Source organism: Scyliorhinus torazame, chromosome 5, assembly GCF_047496885.1.
Source record: "Scyliorhinus torazame isolate Kashiwa2021f chromosome 5, sScyTor2.1, whole genome shotgun sequence".
Taxonomy (NCBI): Eukaryota; Metazoa; Chordata; class Chondrichthyes; order Carcharhiniformes; family Scyliorhinidae; genus Scyliorhinus; species Scyliorhinus torazame.
This window is the reverse complement of record NC_092711.1, coordinates 304,589,864-304,615,402: the sequence shown is the minus strand read 5'-3', so window position 1 is coordinate 304,615,402 and position 25,539 is coordinate 304,589,864. Positions and strand designations below refer to the sequence as shown.

Below are 25,539 nucleotides of genomic sequence, written 5' to 3'. Positions count from 1 at the left end.
AAAGTTTCAGGATGGCGGAACTGTTCACTTGAAGACAATGCAATTCCCCCGCTCTGGTCGGTTTTGGGGGGCTCCGCTACAATGGCGATCGGGCAGTTCGCTTGCTCAGCGTTTATGTTTAAAGCCAAAAATTCGTTGAATCCAGCTTTTGCTTGCCTTTGGCTGGATTTAAAAAGTTGTGATTTCCCTCAATTAATGTACTCAGTCGCACATTTACCCTATGTGTGCCAGATCCTTTTACTTACAGGGCTGGAGGACACTACTTTCTCAGGGCTGTCACTAACAATCATAATAATAATCTTCAATAGTGTCACAAGTAGGCTTACATTAACATTGTATTCTAATTATTATTTAGAAACAACAGGTTCAGGTACACAGAAGGAGAATTCAGAATGTCCAATTCACCTAACAATTCACCTAACAATACACAGTATTGTAGTTTGGCATGTGCTGGCACTTAGGTAATTTGGACATTTTGAATTCTCCCTTCATGTATCCAAAAAGGTGCCGGAATGTGGTGACTAGGGGCTTTTCACAGGAACTTCATTGCAATGTTAATGTAAGCCTACTTGTGACAATAAAGATTATTATTATAATTATTATTTAGAAACAACAAATATAATTCTCTATTAGGAAGCAACAATCTAGGGCAGCATGGTGGCACAGTGGTTAGCACTGCTTTAAAAAAAAAGAATTTAGAGTACCCAATTCATTTTTTCCAATTAAGGGGCCAATCCACCTAGCCTGCACATCTTTGGGTTGTGGGGGCGAAACCCACGCAAACACGAGGAGAATGTGCAAACTTCACACGGACAGTGACCCAGAGCCTGGGATCGAACCTGAGACCTCGGTTGCAGTGCCCCATCCTTTAACCGTAGCCCTGATTCCCTTTTCCTTTCAAGTATTCCTCTTCTGAAAGTGTCGCCTGAATCTCTCTCCATCACCCTGTCAAGCAGTGCATTCCAGATCCGAACCACTTGCCGCGTGAAATCATTTTTCCTCGTGTCACCTTTGGTTCTTTTACCAGGGTGAATACTTTATCTCAGTGCCCTCTGGTTCTGGACCCTTCTGTTAGTAGGAACAGGTTCTCTTCGTCTACTCTGTAGGGGGAGTCGGTGGCGTAGTGGTATTGTCACTGGACTAGTAAACCAGAGACCCAGGTTCAAATCCCACCACTACAAATGGTGAAATTTGAATTCAATAAAAATCTAGAATTAAAAGTCTAATGATGTCCATCTGGTTCACTAATGTCCTTTCGGGAAGGAAATCTTGTCATCCTTACCTCGTCTGGCCTACATGTGATTCCAGACTCCACAGCCATGTGTTTGACTCTTTACTGACAATTAGGGATGGATAATAAAAGCTGGCCCAGCGACAGCCAGGTCCCATGAACAAATTTTAAAAACCTATCTAGACCTCACACAATTTTGAATACGTCTACAAATTTTTTGCAACCTTCTCTTCTCGAAGGAGAACACCTCCAGCTTCTATAATCCATCCACGTAACTGAAGTCCCTCATCTCCATCCACGTAACTGAAGTCCCTCATCTCCATCCACGTAACTGAAGTCCCTCATCTCCATCCACGTAACTGAAGTCCCTCATCTCCATCCACGTAACTGAAGTCCCTCATCCCTGAAGCCATAAAATTCCTTACAGTGCAGGAGACCATTCGGCCTATCTGCACAACCCTCTGAAAGAACACCCTACCTACGCACCCCCCAAAATAATGCCACCTAATATGCACATCTCTGGACACTTTGGGGCAATTTAGCGTGCCCAATCCACCTAACCTGCACATCTTTGAACTGTGGGAAGGAATTGGAGCACCCAGAGGAAACCCACAGGAAGTGTAAACTCCACACAGTCAGTCACTCAAGGCTCAAGGCTGGAATTGAACCCGGGTCCCTGGCACTGTGAGGCAGAGGTGCTAACCACTGTACCACCATTGTAATAAATCTATTTGGAATCATCATCCTTCCTAAAGACCTGTGTCTTGAGTTGTGCACAACAGTCCAGTTGAGGCTGAATCAGTGTTTTGGAAAGGTTCACAATAACTTCCTATCTTTTGTACTTTATGCATCGATTTAGAAAGCCTTGAATCCCGTAGGCTTTTTTAACCACTTTCTCTTCAGGCCCAACAACTAGTGCACATATTCCCCAGGTCTCATTGTTAGTTGATTTCATTGTATTGCATCAATACTTGGAGAGGGGGTTCTGGGCAGTGTGTCAATATTTCTTGCAGGATACAAAAGTCTGAGAACATGCACGAACAGATTCAAAAACAGCTTCTTCCCCGCTGTTACCAGACTCCTAAACAACCCTCTTATGGACTGACCTGATTAGTGCTACACTCCTGTATGCTTCACCCGATGTCTGTGTCTATGTATTTACATTGTGAACCTTGTGTTGCCCTATTATGTATTTTCTTTTTATTTTACTTTCTTTTCATGTACTTAATGATCTGTTTGAGCTGCTCGCAGAAAAATACTTTCCACTGTACCTCGGTATATGTGACAATGAACAAATCCAATCCAATCCAATCCAATTTCTACAAACGTCACTATTTGGAGAGACTATCACCAGGAGGGTGTCAATATTTTCAACGTGGATCACAGGACAGTGTCAATATTTGAAGAGATTTAACATAAAACGAACAGCACCAAACAGGTTACTTGGTCCTATTTGTCCATTTTTTAACCACAGTTTCTCTGTTTTTGAATTCCACTCTTCTAGAAATGAACACCCATGCTTTGCTATGTTTAAGGCCTTATTGAACTGTGCCTAGTTTTAGTGATGTGTGTCCAAAGCCGTGATATCTTTACTCTTCTAGCCCATTTAGACTATTTTCCAAGGAGCACATTACCTTCGTTTTCTTTCTAACAAAATTCAGCATATAATACTAATAATAATCTTTATTATTACATTAACACTGCAATGAAGTTACTGTGAAAATGCCCTAGTCGCCACACTCCGGCGCCTGTTCGGGTACGCTGAGGGAGAATTCAGAATGTCCAACACACCTAACAAGCACTTATTTCGGGACTTATATATCTCATCTTATACACTGCAATTCATTTGGCGATTGCACATCCATTCTGCAGATTATTTACCATCTTCTTGCATTTTGTCACTGTCTTTCTCAGGGTTGACCATATGTCCTTCCTACTGCCTCATGGCACCGATGACCATAGACCATAAGACATAGAAGCAGAATTAGGACACTTGGCCCATCAAGACTTCTCCGCCATTCAATCATGACTGATATTTTTCTCATCCCCATTCTCCTGCCTTCTCCCCATAACCGCTGATCCCCTATTAATCCAGAAGCTATCTATCTCTGTCTTAAAGACACTCAGTGATTTGGCCTCCACAGCCTTCTGCAGCAAAGAGTTCCACAAATTCACCACTGGCTGAAGAAATTCCTCCTCATCTCTGCTTTAAAGGATCGTCCCTTTAGTCTGAGACTGAGTCCTCTGGTTCTAGTTTTTCCTACAAGTGGAAACATCCTCTCCACATCCACTCTGTTCAGGCCTTGTGGTATCCTGTAAGTTTCAATAAGATCCCCCCCTCATCCTTCTAAACTCCAACGAGTACAGACCCTCAACGAGTCCTCAACCGTTCCTCATACGACAAGTGACCCGGCCCCGGGTCACTGTCCGTGTGGGTCACTGTCCATGTGGAGTTTGCACGTTCTCCCCATATCTGCGTGGGTCTCACTCCCACAACCCAAAACGATGTGCAGGGTAGGTGGATTGGCCACGCTAAATTGCCCTTTAATTGGGAAAAAAGAATTGGGTACTCTAAATTTATGTTTTAAATTTTTTTAAAAAAAAACAAATGCCCTTAATTTGGTGTTGTCAGCAGGCCTGTGTCAGTATTTTCGGTGTGGCTCATGGAGCTGTGTTTGTCTTGAAGAGTGGTTCCCCACACAGACATTTGAAATTGCACAATTTAAATTACTCCACGATTGTTTAAACAGCAGTTGACACAAGCAATGTTGCAAAATTCAGAGAGATTTGGAAAATGATTTGGGAATGATATGTTCTAGCCAATTTTCACCAGAGCGACAAGCTTCGATTTAAGGGACAAGGGGATAGTTGAGATCTGCTACAAAATTACGTGCTTGGAACGGAGATAACACTGCATGAGAACAAACTCCTTACCCTGCCAGTCGCCACAAGAGTTGCACACACATCAACTTGATAAATGGCATTTTTAATAAGCATTGCACAAGTCGAAAATCCCACTTCAATAAGAGGCGGCGAGACATGTAAAAGTCGCACTGACACTAAAACAAACAGGGAACATGAGGCTGAACACACGCTGGAAGCTTTGCATCAGAGTACAAGAGACAAACGGGAAAGAAAATAAGCCTATGTTCCTGATTTGTTTCATCCTTACCCTTAGATCAGGCCTCCTGAAAACCTGTTAGTTAAAATACATTAACAAGAAATCAATAAAAGCTTGGTACGCCGGTCATCTCTCCCAACATTGAATCCTGCTCATCACAATCAACCAACATGAGGAGTAAAATAACATTGTTCAGGTCTATGCAGTGAAATCCACAATGTAACTCTCCAGCTTCCTGGCAGCTTTTGTACCATAGTCATTGATTTAGCATAAATAATTCAGAAGGGGCCTGCAGGATTAAATAAAATCTAGCAGTGAGGACAAGAGCAGGCAGCATAGCTGTACTCCTTTTGATCTGTGTGGTAGTCCTGATGCGCACTGCAATCACACAGCTTTCCCAGCGGCATGTGAACAGGGTTAACACAATGCTTAAATACAGCAGTACTCGAAGGCACTGTAAGAGAGAGAGAGAGAGAGACAGGATGTGGCCTGTTGTTTACAATTCCCTGTACAGAGAGTTCCTGATGGTGAACACTAAGCACAAGTCAGAAGCCACTTGCTGCTGCTCTTGTTCTCCTTCCATCAGCAGCATTGCCAGAAGCTTGGGAGCAGGTTTCCTATTCAGCCGAACAGAAAATGAAAGATTAAAGAAATGGAACTGCAGTAACACAGCAAAACCTTTGATGTCACATCTCATGGGCCTCAATCACACTCCTCCCGAACAGCTTCCAACTGCTCACAAAGCTCAAGTTAAATCCTCCTCAGGCAGACACAAAGGTGATGTGGCCACTTTTATTCATCGTTCCTCAGTTCTGTAGTTACAATCCTGAGCCCTCAATCTGTGTAAATGAGGAGTCATGGCAACCCAGAGATAGGCCGCCAAGCGGGACATCATGAGGAGAGTGGAAAGAAACTGCAAAAGGTCTCTGACTGTTTACAGGTCTAGGCTTAGACATACAGAGGCATCACATGCCTGCAGCAGGAAGCCCTATCATCTGAATAACTGAGGTGCGCAATTGGTGAAATCATCAGGGGAAACTCACCCAATGGTACACATCAGGAAATCTGCCTCGATGATAGAGGCCCTCATGTAAATCCTGGGAATTAGGGTGGTGGGAGGTAATGAGAGGGCTGGGCTAGGATGAGGCGAGAGCTAAGATAGGGGACAAATGATTGCAGCTGCTGTGGGCTCAGTGAAGCACTTCTGCTCTCCCCACAGGAAGGTGCATCATTCAGAAAAATAAGAATAATTTGCTTTGTTTTGGGACCGCTAATGATTCCTAAGTGGATTAGGCCCGAAGCCTGCGCCGGTCATCAGCGCCTAATTTGTTAAAGGGGTTCTTTAACAGGGGTCAGGAACATCATTTACATATTCACATGACCTAACTCCTGTTTTGAAGGATGCTTGAATTTGGCAGCAGACCCAAGAGCAGCAGAGACTGGGCATCAGCCATCTCACTGAGAAAGTGCCATTGCTGCGTCAAAACAATGGGAAGAACGTGGACGACGTTCTACTCCGTCAGCTACAGCAGTCAGTCAGAGAAACCTCCCTGAGTGTACAGGTGCTAGAGTCGGTCACTGAGCGTGCGGTCAACTCGTTGCCAAGAGACAAGAGTAATGACAAAAGTAAAATGCTGGAAATTAGAAATTAAAAACAGACAATGCTAAAAATACAGAGCAGATCAATCAGTATCTATAAAGAGAAAAGACATGTTACTATTCCAGATGCACACCCTTAGTCAGAGCTGAAAAAAGAAAAATAAACTGTTTAGATTGAAGACAGGAAAAATAGGGAAATAGAGGGAGATTTAGAGATGTGGATCAGAAATTGGCTAGCTGAAAGAAGACAGAGGGTGGTGGTTGATGGGAAATGTTCAGAATGGAGTTCAGTTACAAGTGGCGTACCACAAGGATCTGTTCTGGGGCCGTTGCTGTTTGTCATTTTTATCAATGACCTAGAGGAGGGCGCAGAAGGGTGGGTGAGTAAATTTGCAGACGATACTAAAGTCGGTGGTGTTGTCGACAGTGTGGAAGGATGTAGCAGGTTACAGAGGGATATAGATAAGCTGCAGAGCTGGGCTGAGAGGTGGCAAATGGAGTTTAATGTAGAGAAGTGTGAGGTGATTCACTTTGGAAGGAATAACAGGAATGCGGAATATTTGGCTAATGGTAAAGTTCTTGGAAGTGTGGATGAGCAGAGGGATCTAGGTGTCCATGTACATAGATCCCTGAAAGTTGCCACCCAGGTTAATAGGGTTGTGAAGAAGGCCTATGGAGTGTTGGCCTTTATTGGTAGAGGGATTGAGTTCCGGAGTCAGAAGGTCATGTTGCAGCTGTACAAAACTCTGGTACGGCCGCATTTGGAGTATTGCGTACAGTTCTGGTCACCACATTATAGGAAGGACGTGGAGGCTTTGGAGAGGGTGCAGAGGAGATTTACCAGGATGTTGCCTGGTATGGAGGGAAAATCTTATGAGGAAAGGCTGATGGACTTGAGGTTGTTTTTGTTGGAGAGAAGAAGGTTAAGAGGAGACTTAATAGAGGCATACAAAATGATCAGGGGGTTAGATAGGGTGGACAGTGAGAGCCTTCTCCCGCGGATGGAAATGGCTGGCACGAGGGGACATAGCTTTAAACTGAGGAGTAATAGATATAGGACAGAGGTCAGAGGTAGGTTCTTTACGCAAAGAGTAGTGAGGCCGTGGAATGCCCTACCTGCAACAGTAGTGAACTCGCCAACATTGAGGGCATTTAAAAGTTTATTGGATAAACATATGGATGATAATGGCATAGTGTAGGTTAGATGGCTTTTGTTTCGGTGCAACATCGTGGGCCGAAGGGCCTGTACTGCGCTGTATCGTTCTATATTCTATGAACAGTGGAAACAATAAAAGTACAGAGGAGAAGCAGCACGGCGGGAAATCCCTTACAATAAATTGAAGAAACAATGCAAAGATTGCTGTTTCACATAGAAGGCTCGGGGCATTAAACAATAGAGAGCATAAATGAACAGCTGTCGCATCTGTAGTTACACGGGATGCTGCCAGTGGAGAAGAATAAGGATATCCTGGAGGTAACAATGGCACTGCAAAGTGGACAGGGGAAGGGGTTGTAAGAGAGGGGATGATACTGCCTGGTAGTGGGACCTTGCTGAAAATGGCAGAATTGCAGAAAATGATCTGTGAATGTAGCAGCTGGTGGAGCTGATGATTAGGGATAAGTGTTTACGATCGAGGGGTTGTCCGCCGACCCGACTGTCTGTCCCACTTCCGCGGCTACATTCGAGGGAGCATCAGGTGTCCACGGGCACCCTTGAGACATTTTGTGCCCGTTGGGCACCACAGGGACTGGGGTGCCATATTGACCCCGTTAATGACATTTTGGTTTAATGGTTAAGTTTCATTTGTGATTCTCCCTGTTTCTGCGTGGGTCTCACCCCCACAACCCAAAGATGTGCAGGATAGGTGAATTGGCCAGGCTAAATTGCCCGTAACTGGAAAAAAAAATTGGGCACTCTAAATTTATTATTTTTAATATATTTTTTTTAAGTTTTGTTTGTGATGGGCGGCACGGTGGTGCAGTGGTTAGTACTGCTGCCTGCGGCGCTGAAGACCCAGGTTCGATCCCGCCCCGGGTCAGTATCTGTGTGGAGTTTGCACATTCTCCCCATGTCTGCGTGGGTTTCACCCCTAAAATGTGCAGGGTAGGTGGATTGGACATGCTAAATTGCCCCTTAATTGGAAAAAATACTGGGGTAGTCTAAATTTTTTTTTTTAAGTTTCATTTGTGATTCGTTTTTGTTTAAGGCAGTTTCCCTTTAAGGGACTGTCCCTTTAATTTGTCCCTCACTTCATTTGATTTTGTTGACTTATTTCTTTGCGTTAAACAAAATAGTTGAAGAGACTGGGGTGGCTCAGGAAATGGAATGGATGCCAGCAGAGATGCTTGTGATCATCATGTGAGGGGAAGCCTTGGCTGCCTGAAAAAGACGGGATTTCAGAATCTCCAGTACAGAGAGTGGACTCATCAGGGCAAGTACAATGGGGAAACCAGGATAAAGTAATATGGTCTTTGCAATAAGTTGCATGGGTATAATCCAGGTTTATTATGGGAATCTGTAAGCTTATAGTAGCGGCACCATTAGAGATTGACAGAGAAAAATTCAGGTGAGGGTTGGAGACAAATCACAAAGGTGAATGATAGGTCAAATGGCATAAAAGACGATGTGAAACTGCGATTGAGCCAGGCAGTACAGAATGAGACTTTGCTGTCTAAGATCGGGTGTTGGACAGTACACAATAGATATATATTGCACAAAACACCAAGAGCATCAGAAAATAAAGTGTGTCCATCTATTCAAAAGAGAACGAGAGGAGAGAACATTCATTGAGAAATCATCAGAACACAACGACAGACATAAATATAAAGATACAGAATTTCAGGGATAAATATTAACGGCTTTAGAAAATTTTGATCTGGTGGAAAGTGCTAGTTGTAAAGTTAATTAGTTTCTTCACATGTATCTCAAACTAGGTATCACAGTAAAAATGCTTGTCAAGCAACAGACTCTGTTGCAAGATTTCTGCACATCTACTTCTATAGTGCCGAAACCCAAGTAATCTGAGCTCTCAACTGTACATTTATTTAATAACTGACAGGTTTAGATCAGGATTCAAGACCATCAGACCCTGTTCAGTCAAAGGAGATGATAGCTGACAGTCCATATGCGATATCAGCTGATTATGTGCCAGCACAGTGTTTGAATCACCTGCAGGTTGGGAATTATATAGGTAACAGATAATACATTAAAAAATGTTCATAACCTAGACACCCAAGGTAAAAGGGAAAGAACTGACTCTTTGATACAGTATCCTTTCTCTCAACTCAATAGTTTGTTTGAACTATCAGCTGTGCACAGGTTAGATCCTTCAATCTTATTATTCTATAGCCTCCTGTGTAAGGGATTTAGATTAGGTGGCCCTTCATTGATTATACTACTTTGGAGTCAAGAAAGTTACAGCATAGATGACCATTCAGCCAGTTGTGCCTCTTTGAAAATTGTGCTTTGTCCCACATTTTGTCTGTAACCCTGTTAAGTTCCTCATCCTCAAGGACCTTCTACTACACCACATTCACCAATGAGCCAAACTACTGCACATTAATCTATAATGTGCAGAATTCCCGTACCAGCCTCCCCGAACAGGCGCCGGAATGTGGCGACTAGGGGCTTTTCACAGTAACTTCATTTGAAGCCTACTTGTGACAATAAGCGATTTTCATTTTCATGTCAGTTACTTTAACGTATTTAGCGTTTGTGCAGGAAACACATTATTTTCAACATTTTTTTTATTGTACACAAAGCTGGCCAGTGGCTTAATACGTTGGGTATATTTATACCAGAGTGAAACAACATTCATCACACTCCACACTGAGCTCCCTAATGACTAAATTATTGGGTGGCGTGGGGGAGGCTGTGAAAGAGATGCTTAACCAGAGGGAGGGATAATTCAGGAGTTACCCTCACACAATTCCAAGTTGTCACTTAGATAGACGCACAAAGTCTCAGCTGAACATGGCAGTGGCCTGGGGGAAATCTGAAGAGGAGGCAAATGAACAAGTGTGTTACTGAAGGAAGCAGATTCTAAGGCTGGGGGCGTGGAGTGTTTAAAGTAACATCACTTACCCTATAATCTTTGGAGACGGCGTCTGGCACTGTTATAGTTGAAAGCTGAGTTGAGATAGTAGCAGCTATGAGCTGTTTACACCATTCAACATGAGATCCTGCAGGGCTGGATAAACAGGAGGGAACGTCAGGCTCCATCGACAGCAGTCGCTGATTAAAACCCAATCCCCTCACGCATCAGTGTTAACGGCACTTGCCCACTTTACAAGGCCGGTAAAAACCAAAGGCCCCTAACTAACCAAAAAACTGGAAATGGCGCCTCATTAGATTCATCCAAATCTGATCACCAATCTAACCACACTTCCACAAGGTACGAACGGCTGACTGATCAGCAAGGTTAGTAATTACTGGATTGCCCAAAATACCCAACACACTTAACATGTTATAACCAGCATCTATGATACTGGCTGCTATGATAACTGCAAATGGTTAAGCCCCATTTACCAGATATAGGCAGCAAACTATGATAAGTGTAGGCAGGGAGGGACTGTACATCATAGGTTGGCCAAAGAACATTCGTGCGTGTTTTTCATTTCATATACCACAAATTTTGCAGTCAAGTATTCTGCATTTGGGATCAGCACACCCAGATTACAACGGGATAGCCTCGTCCTGTGAGAACAGCCCTCACGATCATTGTCTCTCTCCTGCCAGGCAACTAGTGCACAGTGCCATAACAGATAATTATATATTATCTGCTGTAGCGCTGCTCTAAGTAACTCAGCTTTATTAGGGTGGCAACATAGCAAGTAAGCTACAGTGTATTGTTGTCTTGCTTTAAGTATATATCCTTCTCAGGCCAAAAGACGACAACTTATTGGTGTTAAGTAAATACTGGGTAAGATGCCACGCAGCTCAATTAAGAGGTTGGACACACTGGGCGGAATTCTCTCCACCACCCCCCCACACACACCGGGTGGGAGAATCGCCGGGGCGGTGCCTGAGTCCCGCCACGCCGCCCCGGCACCCGCACGCGATTCTCCCACCCCCCCCCCCAAACCGGCGCGGCGAGAATCACGGCTGGCCTCTCAGAGAATAGCCGCTCGCCGTTTGTAACGGGCGAGCGGCAATTCTCTGGCACGGATGGGCCGAGCGGCCTGCCCAACACGACAGGTTCCCACCAGCGCCATCCACACCTGGTCGCTGCCGGCGGGAACAGCGCGGGAACGCTGGGGGGGGGGCTCAAAAGGGGCCTGGCCCATCGATCCTCCGCCGCCCCGCAAGATCCATCCGACATCTTCTTGCAGGGCGGCCGCGGGGAGGACGGCAATCGCGCATGCGCGGGTTGGCGCTGGTCAACCTGCGCATGCGCGGATGACATCATTTACACGGCGGCATGGCCCGTGCGTGTAAATGACGCACCGCCGCTCCTAGCCCCCCGGGGACGGGAGAATAGGGGACTGGGAGCGGCCTCCGACGCCGGATGAAACACTCCGGTTTTCACTCCGGCATCGGGACTTAGTCTCCCGATGGGAGAATTGCACCCACTGTGTCCGGAATATTTTGTGACTGGACAGTTTGTCTACATATTTCAAATGATTTGTTTTCTTTATTTTTTTTAAAATTGCGACATCATATAAAGTTATACTTGCAACAATAATTAAGTTTGCAAAAAATAAAAAGTTTGTCAAATGGTAGCCGATTTCCACAATATGCAGCAAAGACCAAGAGTGATCCTCAGATGGAGGAGGGTTAAGGAGGAGATAATTGGTCCAGGGCATACACAGTTAATTCAGACCCATTTCAAGTATCATACGTTCTATCCCTATATTAATATTTCTATTATAAATATGGACATAAAACATTTATTTCAACTGGTCGCACTGTCAGCCCAACTTTCTGCCTGTGGCATATCCACAGAATGACAAGTCTACATTGTCAGTTCATAGAACTGACCACAATCAGTAAGAATGAACAACACCTCCTCCACAATAGTCCTCAACACCGGCGCCCCGCAAGGCTGCGTACTTAGCCCCCTACTCTACTCCCTGTACACACACGACTGCGTGGCAAAATTTGGTTCCAACTCCATCTACAAGTTTGCTGACGATACGACCATAGTGGGCCGGATCTCGAATAACGACGAGTCAGAATACAGGAGGGAGATAGAGAACCTAGTGGAGTGGTGTAGCGACAACAATCTCTCCCTCAATGCCAGCAAAACTAAAGAGCTGGTCATTTACTTCAGGAAGCAAAGTACTGTACACACCCCTGTCAGCATCAACGGGGCCGAGGTGGAGATGGTTGGCAGTTTCAGATTCCAAGGGGTGCACATCTCCAAAAATCTGTCCTGGTCCACCCACGTCGATGCTACCACCAAGAAAGCACAACAGCGCCTATACTTCCTCAGGAAACTAAGGAAATTCGGCATGTCCACATTAACCCTTACCAACTTTTACAGATGCACCATAAAAAGCATCCTATCGGGCTGCATCACAGCCTGGTATGGCAACTGCTCGGCCCAGGACCGCAAGAAACTTCAGAGAGTCATCAACACCGCCCAGTCCATCGCACGAACCTGCCTCCCATCCATTGACTCCATTTACACCTCCCGCTGCCTGGGGAAAGCGGGCAACATAATCAAAGACCCCTCCCATCCGGCTCACTCACTCTTCCAACTTCTTCAATCGGGCAGGAGATACAGAATTAGAATTAGAACTAGAACATTACAGCGCAGTACAGGCCCTTCGGCCCTCGATGTTACGCCGACCTGTGAAACCAATCTAAAGCCCATCTACACTCTTCCATTATCATCTATATGTTTATCCAATGACCATTTAAATGCCCTTAATGTTGGAGAGTCTACTACTGTTGCAGGCAGGGCATTCCACGCCCCTACTACTCTCTGAGTAAAGAACCTACTCTGCCATCTGTCCTATATCTATCTCCTCTCAATTTAAAGCTATGTCCCCTCGTGCTAGCCATCGCCATCCGAGGAAAAAGGCTCTCACTGTCCACCTTATCTAATCCTCTGATCATCTTGTATGCCTCTATAAAGTCACCTCTTAACCTTCTTCTCTCTAACGAAAACAGCCTCAAGTCCCTCAGCCTTTCCTCATAAGATCTTCCCTCCCTACCAGGCAACATCCTGGTAAATCTCCTCTGCACCCTTTCCAATGCTTCCACATCCTTCATATAATGCGGCAACCAGAATTGCACGCAATACTCCAAATGAGGCCGCACCAGAGGTTTGTATACCTGCAACATGACTTCATGACTCCGAAATTCAATCCCTCTACCAATAAATGCTAACACACCATACGCCTTCTTAACAACCCTATCAACCTGGGTGGCAACTTTCAGGGATCTATGTACATGGACACCGAGATCTCTGCTCATCCACACTAGCAAGAATCTTACCATTAGCCCAGTACTCTGTATTCCTGTTACTCCTTCCAAAATGAATCACCTCACACTTTTCTGCATTAAACTCCGTTTGCCACTTCTCAGCCCAGCTCTGCAGCTTATCTATGTCCCTCTGTAACCTGCAACATCCTTCCGCACTGTCCACAACTCCACCGCCTTTAGTGTCATCCGCAAATTTACTCACCCATCCTTCTACGCCCTCCTCCAGGTCATTTATAAAAATAAAAAACAGCAGTGGCCCCAAAACAGATCCTTGTGGTACACCACTAGTAATTGAACTCCAGGCTGAACATTTCCAATCAACCACCACCCTCTGTCTTCTTACAGCTAGCCAATTTCTGATCCAAACCGCTAAATCACCCTCAATCCCATGCCTCCGTATTTTCTGCAATAGCCTACCGTGGGGAACCTTATCAAACACTTTACTGAAATTCATATACACCACATCAACTGCTTTACCCTCGTCCACCTGTTTGGTCACCTTCTCAAATAACTCAATAAGGTTTGTGAGGCACGACCTACCCTTCACAAAACCGTGTTGACTATCCCTAATCAAATTATTCCTTTCCAGATGATTATACATCCTGTCTCTTATAATCCTTTCCAAGACTTTGCCCACAACAGAAGTAAGGCTCACTGGTCTATAGTTACCGGGGTTGTCTCTACTCCCCTTCTTGAACAAGGGGACAACATTTGCTATCCTCCAGTCTTCTGGCACTATTCCTGTAGACAATGACGACATAAAGATCAAAGCCAAAGGCTCTGCAATCTCCTCCCTAGCTTCCCAGAGAATCCTAGGATAAATCCCATCCGGCCCAGGGGACTTATCTATTTTCACACTTTCCAGAATTGCTAACACCTCCTCCTTATGAACCTCAAACCCGTCTAGTCGAGTAGCCTGTATCTCTGTATTCTCCTCGACAACATTGTCTTTTTCCTGTGTGAGCACTGACGAAAAATATTCATTTAGCGCCTCTCCTATCTCCTCGGACTCCACGCACAACTTCCCACTACTGTCCTTGACTGGCCCTACTCTTACCCTCGTCATTCTTTTAGTCCTGACATACCTCTAGAAAGCTTTAGGGTTTTCCTTGATCCTACCTGCCAAGGACTTCTCATGTTCCCTCCTGGCTCTTCTTAGCTCTCTCTTTAGATCCTTCCTGGCTAACTTGTAACTCTCAAGCACCCTAACTGAACCTTCACCTCTCATCTTTACATAAATCTCCTTCTTCCTCTTGACAAGTGATTCAACTACTTTAGTAAACCAGAAGTCTGAGAACACACACGAACAGACTCAAAAACAGCTTCTTCCCTGCTATTACCAGACTCCTAAATGACCCTATTATGGACTGACCTCATTAACACTACATCCCTGTATGCTTCATCCCATGCCGGTGCTTATGTAGTTACATTGTATACCTTGTGTTGCCCTATTATGTATTTTCTTTTATTCACTTTTCTTCCCATGCACTTAATGTTCTGTTGAGCTGCTCGCAGAAAAATACTTTTCACTGTACCTCGGTACACGTGACAATAAACAAATCCAATCCAATCATAGAATGATAGAATAGTACAGCACTGAAGGAGGCCATTCAGCCCATTGTTGCCTGTGTCGGCCCATTATGCCTGTGTAGGCTCTTTGAAAGTGCTAGTCCCAATCTTTCACCATAGGCCCATGGAAGGCCTACTCCTCCCAATCGAGGCCCGTAAGAAAGCAAGAGGGGTTGCTTACTGGCTCCAAAACGGGTCCCTTGTTGTCAGGCACTTAGTGCTTGATTTAGAGACACAACATCAGGCAGGGGAGGGGTACTGAGAACCAACCCTTCCCCCCCCCCCCTCCCTCCACAACCACTGCCCTAGTTGATGAACCGCTTCCCCACCACCCCACTTTGCAAACCCCTTCCTGCTTTAATCCACCTGTGACCTGGGCCCGTCCCCAATGGCATTGTCGTTCAATAGAACTGCCGGCCTGTGATGGGCAGGCAGCTCTTGGCAGGCAGGGCTTCCACCGTGAGATCCTTGGTCCCGGTATGGGATATTATTGGATTAGTAATCCAGAGATCCAGGTCAATGCTCTGGGTAAATGGGTTCAAACGCCACCATGGCAGCCGATGGGAGTTTAAATTCAATTGATAGATTTTTTTAAAAACTGGAATTGAAAGCTCGTCTCAGTAATAGTATCAGACCATGAAACTATCATCAATTGTCATAAGATGTCCATCTGATTCACTAATGTCCTTTTCGGGAAGGAAATCTGCCATCCTTACCCGGTCTGGCCTCCATGTGGTTCCAGGCCCACAGCAATGTGTTGACTCTTAACTGTTTCTCTGAAATTCCCGAACGACCACTTTGTTAAAGGGATGTGCAACAAATGCTGACCTTGCCAGCCTCGCCAACATCCCATGAAAGAATTTTTAAAAATTGCCTTGCAATCAGAAACAATCAGATTCACCCAGCAATCAAAGAGACAGCCACAGAAAATGGTGGAAACATTCAAGGAGTGAATCGGCAACTGTACAGAGAGCACAGGCTAGCATTTTGGACAGAATAATTCATCGAAGCAGTCGGGCTTTGAGCATCTGAAATGTGAACCCCTTTTTGTCTGCTCTGTCTTTTTGGCTTTGCTTTCCGATTTTCAGCAATTGCATTTTGTTGGTTTTGTACATCTCGCAATAGAATGTACGCATTCAATGGAACCAACCCAGCATTTATCAGGAAAAACAAATGGCCTGTGTCAAAGGTTTTAGATCCACAAATGTGATGAAAAATGCTGCCAGGCACAGAAAATACATTGGGCGGGATTCTCCTTTGGCTGACGCTGAAATCGGGAAACGTGATTAGCCGGAGAATAGGTTCCGCCGAAAAAATGGCGGCGGGCATCGATTTGACGCCAAATCGCAATTCTCCATCACCTCGACAGCAGCGACAGTGGGGTCCAGAACACACAGACAGAAAACACCGTTTGCATATGATTAGCGGGCCCGACCCAGTATTCAACGCGATTACTCTGATTTTTACATTTGTGATTGTTAGTCTCTTATTACCCTAAGCGGTGACTGTGGCGTGTCCAAAACATTCAGGGCAGGTTTGCCACAAGGCATCATACCACTCTCTCTGGAAGAGCATAATGCAATGATTGAACGAAGGGAGGAGGACTCTCTCTCCTCCCTTATAGTTACATTTTTATATTTGGCGAAACAAATGCAAGTTAAGACCACAGTCCACTGTTAGTTCAAAACTGTTTTTTTGCTAAAACAAAACCACTCAATCATCCCATAATTTTAGTTAAGTAGCTCTGAATTAGGAGGAAACACAATCGGGAAATACCGATGAAATATAGGGTTTCCTCCGGGTTCTCAGGTTTCCTCCCACAAGTTCCAAAAGACGTGTTGTTAGGTAATTTGGACATTCTGAATTCTCCCTCTGTGTCTCCGAACATGCGCCGGAATGTGGCGACTAGGGGCTTTTCACAGTAACGCATTGCTGTGTTAATGTAAGCCTACTTGTGACAATAAAGATTATTATTATCTATGTTCCAGTTTTGCTACAGTTTTACTGAATATTTCCCATGTGCATGGGATTTTTGTAGTCACCAGATGTCTGATGAATCTTTACCTAATGAACTTCACGACACCAACTAATTTCCTATATCTTAATGGGGCATTCATCTAGGTACAAAAATTGGCAACATCCCAATATTTTGCTCTTTGTTAACAAAGGAGATGCTACCAGGATTTGAGTTATAAGGAGAGGCTGGATAGGCTGGGACTTTTTTCCCTGGAGTGGAGGAGGTTTAGGGGTGATCGTATAGAGGTCTATAAAATAATGAGGAACATAGATAAGGTAGATAGTTGACATCTTTTCCCAAGGTAGAGGAGTCTAGAACTAGAGGGCATAGGTTTAAGGTGAGAGGGGGAGAGATACAAAAGAGACCAGAGGTGGAATGGGCTGCCAGAGGCAGTGGTAGAGGCGGGTACAATTTTGTCCTTTAAAAAGCAGTTAGACAGTTACATGGGCAGGGTGAGTATAGAGGGATATAGGCCAAATGCGGGCAAGTGGGACTAGCTTAGTGATAGAAACTGGGCGGCATGGGCAAGCTGGGCCAAAGGGCCTGTTTCCATGCTGTAAACATCTATGACTCTGTGAAACAACTTTGGCAAATCTTTAGTATAATTCCCAGTCAATACAACTTGTAAAAGTTCACAGAGAAATATCTGAATTTTGCCACTGGTTTAGCTCAATTGGCTGGACAACTGGTTTGTGATGCAGAGCGAGGCCAGCAGCGCAGGTTCAATTCCTGTACCGGCTGAGGTTATTCATGAAGGCCCCGTTTCTCAACCTTACCCGTCGTCTAAGATTTGCTGATCCTCAGGTTAAATCACCACCAGTCAGCTCTCTCACTCAAAGGGGAAAGCAGCCCATGGTCACCTGGGACTATGGTGACTTTACTTTACTAAATAATTTATTAGCACTGCACTTTAATAGTACTGAACTCTAGTAAAAACAAACAGCAAGCAGATGGTTCGGTTTTTACATACAGAGAGATGTATTATTGAAACAATCTGAGCATTCTCTTGCCACTGAGCAGAAAATGCAGGCACCGCTTTAATTTCCCTGGCTAAGAAATAATATTGAAAGTGCTGGAAGCGTAACTCTCTGCTGTTGGACCGTCGCCCGTGTTAGCCTCGAAAAGTTACTGATCTCAGACCCCCTACCTGCAGTATTCTGAAATGCTCTGACATCTGGCAGTTTTAAAGAGAGGGCTGGAATAACTCTCCATTCGAGATTCAAGCAGCACACTTGTGGCATTGTCCTCAAATCTCAATCATAGAATCATAGAATTTACAGTGCAGGAGGCCATTCAGCCCATCGAGTCTGCACCGGCCCTTGGAAAGGGCAACCTACCCAAGCCCACACCTCTACCCTATCCCCGTAACCCACCTAACTTTTTTGGACACTAAGGGCAATTTATCATGGCCAATCCACCTAACCCGCACATCTTTGGGCTGTGGGAGGAAACCTGAGCACCCGGAGGAAACACGGGGCAGCACAGTAGCACAAGTGGATAGCACTGTGGATTCACAGCGCCAGGGTCCCAGGTTCGATTCCCCGCTGGGTCACTGTCTGTGCGGAGTCTGCACATTCTCCACCTGTCTGCGTGGGTTTCCTCCGGGTGCTCCGGTTTCCTCCCACAGTCCAAAGACGTGCAGGTTAGGTGGATTGATCATGCTCCATTGCCCTTAATGTCCAAAAAGGTTAGATGGGGTTATTGGGTTACGTGGATAGGGTGGAAGTGAGGGCTTATATGAGTCGGTGCAGACTCGATGGGCCGAATGGCCTCCTTCTGAACTGTCTGTTCTATGAAACCCACGCAGACACGGGGAGAACGTGCCGACTCCGCACAGACAGTGACCCAAGTCGGGAATCGCACCTGGGACCCTGGAGCTGTGAAGCACCGATGCTAACCACTGTGCTAATGGGCCGCCCTCACCGGGCCGCCCTCACCGTGTTGCCCTCACCGGGCCGCCCTCACCGTGTTGCCCTCACCGGGCCGCAGCATTCCCCTGACACTCACAGCATTGCCCAGCAGCACAGAGGGATGTCAGTCAGCCCATCGAGACTGTGCCAGCCCAATGATGGGTCATCCAATTAACTCCAAGCAGTCCCCTCTGCTCTATCCTCATATTCCTGTCAACTTTCTTCCTCCTTCAAGTATTTATCCCGTGGGCCAAGTATCAGAGGCAAAAGAGAGTTGCTGCTTGGATTCCACTCAGCCAGCATGGAGGAGCCTCCTTTAGCCCAGCTGCACCAGAGGTTGGGTCTGCAGCTCTGGCACTGGGATCAACCCCGCTCACTGCTGCTTCCTTCCCGCTTTCTCATTGACAGCAGAGCCAATCTGGAAAAGCATTTCACACAACACCCTCACTTTATATTTTCAGAGATCTCACTGACCCGAGAGCAGATAATCATCCTCGGCGAGGCAAAGCTTTCAGAGAAACAAAAGCCCCCAGTGTGGAGCTGTCAAAACCCCGGGGCTCCGAGCCTCATCCCCGGGCCTCAGTCTAACCGGGGCCGGGGCTCCGAGCCTCATCCCCGGGCCTCAGTCTAATCGGGGCCGGGGCTCCGGGCCTCATCCCCGGGCCTCAGTCTAACCGGGGCCGGGGCTCCGGGCCTCATCCCCGGGCCTCAGTCTAACCTGGGCCGGGGCTCCGGGCCTCAGTCTAACCTGGGCCGGGGCTCCGGGCCTCAGTCTAACCGGGGCCCCCAGCCCGACCTCCCGGGTTCCCCGGGCTGTGCCGCCGTCCTGGCGGCTCCCGGATCCCGGCCGCCTCCTCCCCCCCGGTCTCGGCCGCCCTACCTCTCCGGCGACTCGGCGCTCGCTTGCCCGGAGCCCGAGGCCAGTCGCGGCGGCTTCTTGGCGGCCAGGCTGTCGGAAGTGACCACTCTGTCCATCGGGCCCGATTCCTGCCGCCGGCTTCCTCCCGCGGGGCCGCGCCAGCCCCGGAGCCGCCTTCCTGTCCCTGCAGCCGGGGAGAGACTGGCGGGGGGGGAGATAGAGATTTTTTTGGGGGGGGGGAGATAGAGATTGGGGGGGGGGGGAGAGATAGAGATTGGGGGGGGGGGGGGGGCTGGAGGGGTGGAGAGATAGAGATTGGGGGGGGGGGGGGCTGGAGGGGTGGAGAGAGAGATTGGGGGGGATATAGAGATTTTTGGGGGGGAGATAGAGATTGGGGGGGGAAGACAGAGATTGGGGGGGAGATAGAGATTGGGGGGGGAGACAGAGATTTGGGGGGGGGAGACAGAGATTGGGGGGGAGATAGAGATTGGGGGGGGAGATAGAGATTTGGGGGGGGAGATAGAGATTGGGGGGAGATAGAGATTTTGGGGGGAGATAGAGATTTGGGGGGGAAGATAGAGATTTTGGGGGGAGATAGAGATTGGGGGGAGAGAGAGATTTGGGGGGAGAGAGATTGGGGGGGCTGGAGGGGTGGAGAGAGAGATTGAGGGGGCTGGAGGGGGAGAGAGATTGGGGGGCTGGAGGGGTGGAGAGAGAGATTGGGGGGGCTGGAGGGGGGGATAGAGATTGGGAGGGGCTGGAGGGGGGGATAGAGATTGGGAGGGGCTGGAGGGGGAGAGAGATTGGGAGGGGCTGGAGGGGGGAGAGAGATTGGGGGGCTGGAGGGGTGGAGAGAGAGATTGGGGGAGCTGGAGGGGGGGATAGAGATTGGGGGGGCTGGAGGGGGGGATAGAGATTGGGAGGGGCTGGAGGGGGGAGAGAGATTGGGGGGGCTGGAGGGGGGGATAGAGATTGGGAGGGGCTGGACGGGGGTGAGATAGAGATTGGGAGGGATATAGAGATTTTGGGGGGGAGATAGAGATTGGGGGGAGATAGAGATTGGGGGGGGAGACAGAGATTGGGGGGGAAGATAGAGATTGGGGGGGAGATAGAGATTTGGGGTGGAGATAGAGATTGGGGGGGGAGACAGAGATTGGGGGGGAAGATAGAGATTGGGGGGGTGATAGAGATTGGGGGGGAGAGAGAGATTGCGGGGGGGGAGAGAGATTTGGGGGGAGAGAGGTTGGGGTGGCTGGAGGGAGGGGAGAGAGATTGGGGGGCTGGAGGGGGGAGAGAGATTGAGAGGGGGGAGAGAGATTGGGGGACTGGAGGGGGGGAGAGACTGGAGGGGGGGAGAGACTGGAGGGGGGAAGAGACTGGGGGGGAAGTGACTGGAGGGGGGAGAGAGAGATTGTGGGGGTGGGGAGAGATTGGGGGGTGGGGAGAGGAGATGGGGAGAGAGATTGGGGGGGAGAGATGGGTGGGGGGAGAGATGGGTGGGGGGTGAGAGGGAGGGGGGAGAGAGATGGGGGAGAGAGACTTGGGGGGAGAGACTGAGGAGAAGCGACTGGGGGGAAGAGACGGGGGAAGAGAGATGGGGGGGAAGAGAGACGGGGGAAGGGAGACGGGGGGGGAGAGAGACGGGGGGAAGAGACACTGGGGGTGGGAGAGACGGGGGGGGTGAGAGACAGCCTGGGGGTGTCAGAGAGAGATGGGGGGGGAGAGACGGGGAGGAGAGGCTGGGGGGGGAGAGAGACGGGGGAAAGAGTCGGGGGGAAGAGAGACGGGGGCGAAGGGGGGAGAGTGATTGGGGGGTGGAGAGAGAGAGATTGGCGGGGAAAGAGATTGGGGGGGAGAGAGAGATTGGGGGGAGAGAGAGATTGGCGGGAGAGAGAGAGATTGGGGTGAGAGAGAGATGGGGGAGAGAGAGATTGGGGGGGAGAGAGAGATTGGGGGTGAGAGAGATTGGGGGGAAGAGAGATGGGGGGGTGACTGGAGGGAGTGTGGAGAGGTATTGAGGGGGACAGATGGGGGAGAGAGATTGGGGGGGCTGGAGGGGGGGAGAGACTGGAGGGGGAGAGAGACAGGGGGGTGACTGGAGGGAGGGGAGAGACGGGGGAAGAGACGAGGGGGGAGAGACTGGAGGTGGGAAGAGAGACTGGGGGGGAAGAGACACTGGGGGTGGGTGAGACGGGGGGTGAGAGACAGACTGGGGGTGTCAGAGAGAGACGGGGAGACTGGGGGGGGGAAGAGAGACGGGGGGAAGAGAGGCGGGGGGAAGAGAGACTGGGGGGAATAGACACTGGGGTGGGAGAGATGGGGGGTGAGAGACAGACTGGGGGTGTCAGAGAGAGACGGGGGAGACTGGGGGGGGGAAGAGAGACGTGGGACGAGAGTGACTGGGGGGAGAGACTGAGGGGGGGAGAGAGAGACGGGGTGGAAGAGACTGGGGGGGAAGAGACTGGGGTGGGAGAGAGACGGGGGGGGAGAGAGTGAGACTGGGGGAGAGGAGAGACTGGGGGGGGGAGAGAGATTCGGGGTTGTTGCTCGTTTTAGCCTTAGTTTACTTATTCTTATTCTGTCACCTTTGCTCATGAGTCAACAGGTATCTTTCTGGTACCACCACGTAGTTCAAGTTCAAGTAATGATTAATAATGCAACACACCGCTTAGTAAGAGTTAAATCAACGCTCATTTATTATATCCAGCAATTAATACTTAGACAATAATCCTACTTCTAGACTACTACCTACCACTAAAGGCCAATACTTAACTTTGGAAATGGCCCACCAGGTCAGGGAAACGAATGGTCTTTCGAATTGGTTCTGAGCCTGCGGGATTCAAAAGCTGGTACAAGTCGATAGTCAGGAGCGCCTGTCTGGTAGCGATCGCTGGAGTAACACTTACAGTTTCTTGAAGAAGGGTCTCGAAGGTTGCGAGCAGGAAGAGAAGGGTCGATTTAAACTTGGCCCCTATTCTTATAGTCCCCAGGAGCTTCCTGCCTCTCGGGGCGGACCTCGTACCTGGTTCCAAGTGATTGGACTTGGTCCCAATCACTTGGTTCGATATGCTCCAATAATGAGCCGATTCTTGATCGGGGGGTGGTCGTTTACCTTTCTTTGTGTCAGCCACTGCTGGCGCCGAAAGGTCTGGGTCGGCTTTATGTTGCTAATTTGTAGCAATTGTTCCCGGGGATGGCTGATTAAAATGCAGATGGCTGGGTTGTTGTGATGTTGATGGTGCAGGTATCGGTCTGGACTGACTTCCCCAGAGGCGAATACACTGTTTTACCTGCAGCTGTCCGTTTGAGTCCTGTTGGCTGATTTTCCCATCAGCCTCTTCCGTTCGGCATTTTAAATCGGGGTTTGACCATTCTAATCGGGAGTCAGCCATTTAACGTGGCTACAGGGGGGGAGAGAGAGACTGGGGGAGAGAGAGAGACTGGAGGGGGTGAGAGAGACTGGGGGGGGAGAGAGAGACGTGGGGGAGAGAGACGAGGGGAAGAGAGACGGGGGGAAGAGAGACGGGGGGAAGAGAGACGGGGGAAGAGAGATGGGGGGGGAGAAGAGAGGCTGGGGGGGAAGAGACGGGGGGGTGAGAGACAGACTGGGGGTGTCAGAGAGAGACGGGGGAGACTGGGGGCGAAGAGAGACGTGGGACGAGAGAGACGGGGGGGGCGGAGACTGGGGGGAGAGAGAGAGATGGGGTGGAAGAGACTGGGGCGGAAGAGACTGGGGGGGGAAGAGACTGGGGGGGAGGGAGACTGAGGGGAGAGAGAGACTGGGGGGGAGAGAGAGACTGGGGGGGAGGAAAGACTGGGGGGGCGAGAGAGTCGGGGGGAGAGAGAGACTGGGGTGGAGAGAGAGACTGGGGGGGTAGAGAGATTGGGGTGGAGAGAGACTGGGGGGAGAGAGAGACTGGATGGGGAGAGAGACTGGGGGGGAGAGAGAGACTGGGAGGGAGAGAGAGACTGGGGGGGAGAGAGACTGCGGGGGGGAGAGAGAGACTGGAGGGGGAAAGAGAGACGGGGAGAGAGACTGGGGTGAGGAGAGAGAGACTGGGGGGAGAGATATGACGGGCGGAGAGAGAGAATGGGTGGGAGAGATGGGGGGAGAAAGAGGGCTGAGAGAGAAGGAGGGGAGAGGGGGGAGAGAGACACTGGTTGGAGAGAGAGAGACTGGGGGGGTGGTGGGAGAGAGACTGGGGGGTTTGGGGGAGAGAGACTGGGGGGTTTGGGGGGAGAGAGACTGGGGGGGTTGGGGGGAGAGAGACTGGGGGGTTGGGGTGGAGAGACTGGGTGGGGTGGAGAGAGACGGGGTGGGGGGAGACTGGGTGGGGATGGGGGGACAGTGGGGGGGGAAACTGGGTGGGGGTGGGGGTGGGGGGGAGACTGGGTGGGGATGAGGGGGACGGTGGGGGTGGGGTGAGACCGGGTTGGGATGGGGGGCGGTGGGGGTGGGGTGAGACCGGGTGGGGGTGGGGGGGAGACTGGGTGGGACGGTGGGGGTGCGGGGGGAGACTGGGTGGGGATGGGGGGGACGGTGGGGGTGGGGGGGGAGACTGGGTGGGGATGGGGGGACGGTGGGGGTGGAGGGGAGACTGGGTGGGGATGGAGGGGACGGTGGGGGTGGAGGGGAGACTGGGTGGGGATGGGGGGACGGTGGGGGTGGGGGGGAGACTGGGTGGGGATGGGGGGTTGGTGGGGGTGGGGGAGACTGGGTGGGGATGGGGGGACGGTGGGGGTGGGGGGAGACTGGGTGTGGATGGTTGGGAGTGGGGGGGGCGGTGGGGGTGGGGGGGACGGTGGGGGTGGAGTGAGACCGGGTGGGGATGGGGGGACAGTGGGGGTGGTGTGAGACCGGGTGGGGATGGGGGGACGGTGGGGGTGGGGTGGACGGTCGGGGTGGGGGGGATGGAGACTGGGTGGGGATGGGGGGACGGTGGGGGTGGGGTGAGACTGGGTGACGGTGGGGGGGGAGACTGGGGGAGGAGAGAGAGACTGGGGGGGGAGAGAGAGAGACTGGGGGGGGGAGAGAGAGACTGGGGGGAGAGAGATGGGGGGAGAAAGAGGGCGGAGCAAGAAGGAGGGGAGAGGGGGAGAGAGAGACTGGGGGGGTGGGGGGAGAGAGACTGGGAGGGTTGGGGTGGGGAGACTGGGTGGGGTGGAGAGAGACTGGTGTGGGGGGGGGAGACTGGGGGGGGATGGGGGGGACGGTGGGGGTGGGGGTGAGACCGGGTGGGGATAGGGGGATGGTGGGGGTGGGGTGGAGACTGGGTGGGGATGGGGGGACAGTGGGGGTGGGGGTGAGACTGGGTGGGGATGGGGGGGGGGGTGAGACCGGGTGGGGGTGGGGAGGGGAATGGGTGGGGATGGGGGGGACGGTGGGGGTGGGGGGATGGGGGGGGGGGCGGTGGGAGTGGGGTGAGACTGGGTGGGGATGGGGGGGACGGTGGGGATGGGGGGGACGGTGGGGGGTGGGGTGAGACCGGGTGGGGGGGGGAGACTGGGTGGGGATGGGGGGACGGTGGGGGTGGGGTGGAGACTGTGGGGATGGGGGGGGGACGGTGGGGGTGGGGTGAGACCGGGTGGGGATGGGGTGGGGGTGGGGGTGGGGGGGAGACTGGGTGGGCAGAGAGAGACGGGGGGTGGCGAAAGAGAGACTGGGGGGGAGTGAGAGACTGGAGGAGGGGAGAGACTGGGGGGGGTGGAGAGACTGGGGGGGAGAGAGTCGGGGGTGAGGGGAGAGAGACCGCGGGTGAGAGACTGGGGGGTGGGGGAGAGACTGGGGGGGGGGAAGAGAG

At 50.0% G+C, this 25,539-nt stretch overlaps 1 protein-coding gene across 4 annotated transcripts in view; it reads right to left on the bottom strand.

Annotated features, from left to right (window-relative positions):
* LOC140421280 (phosphatidylinositol-3-phosphate phosphatase MTMR1-like) overlaps positions 1-19,944 on the bottom strand; it is a 94,371-nt gene extending 74,427 nt beyond the window's left edge. For 2 of the 4 annotated variants that reach the window (XM_072505867.1, XM_072505870.1), the window contains exons 1-2: positions 19,760-19,943; positions 10,036-10,141 (exon numbers count right to left, since the gene is read on the bottom strand). In XM_072505867.1, coding sequence (XP_072361968.1) covers positions 10,036-10,141; positions 19,760-19,854 — 201 coding nt within the window. In that variant the 5' untranslated portion in view covers positions 19,855-19,943. Of the gene's footprint in view, positions 1-4,403; positions 4,428-10,035; positions 10,142-19,759 lie in introns of all 4 variants that reach the window. The other 2 variants (XM_072505869.1, XM_072505868.1) reach the window with 2 other exon arrangements.
* Positions 19,945-25,539: the final 5,595 nt, after the last annotated feature.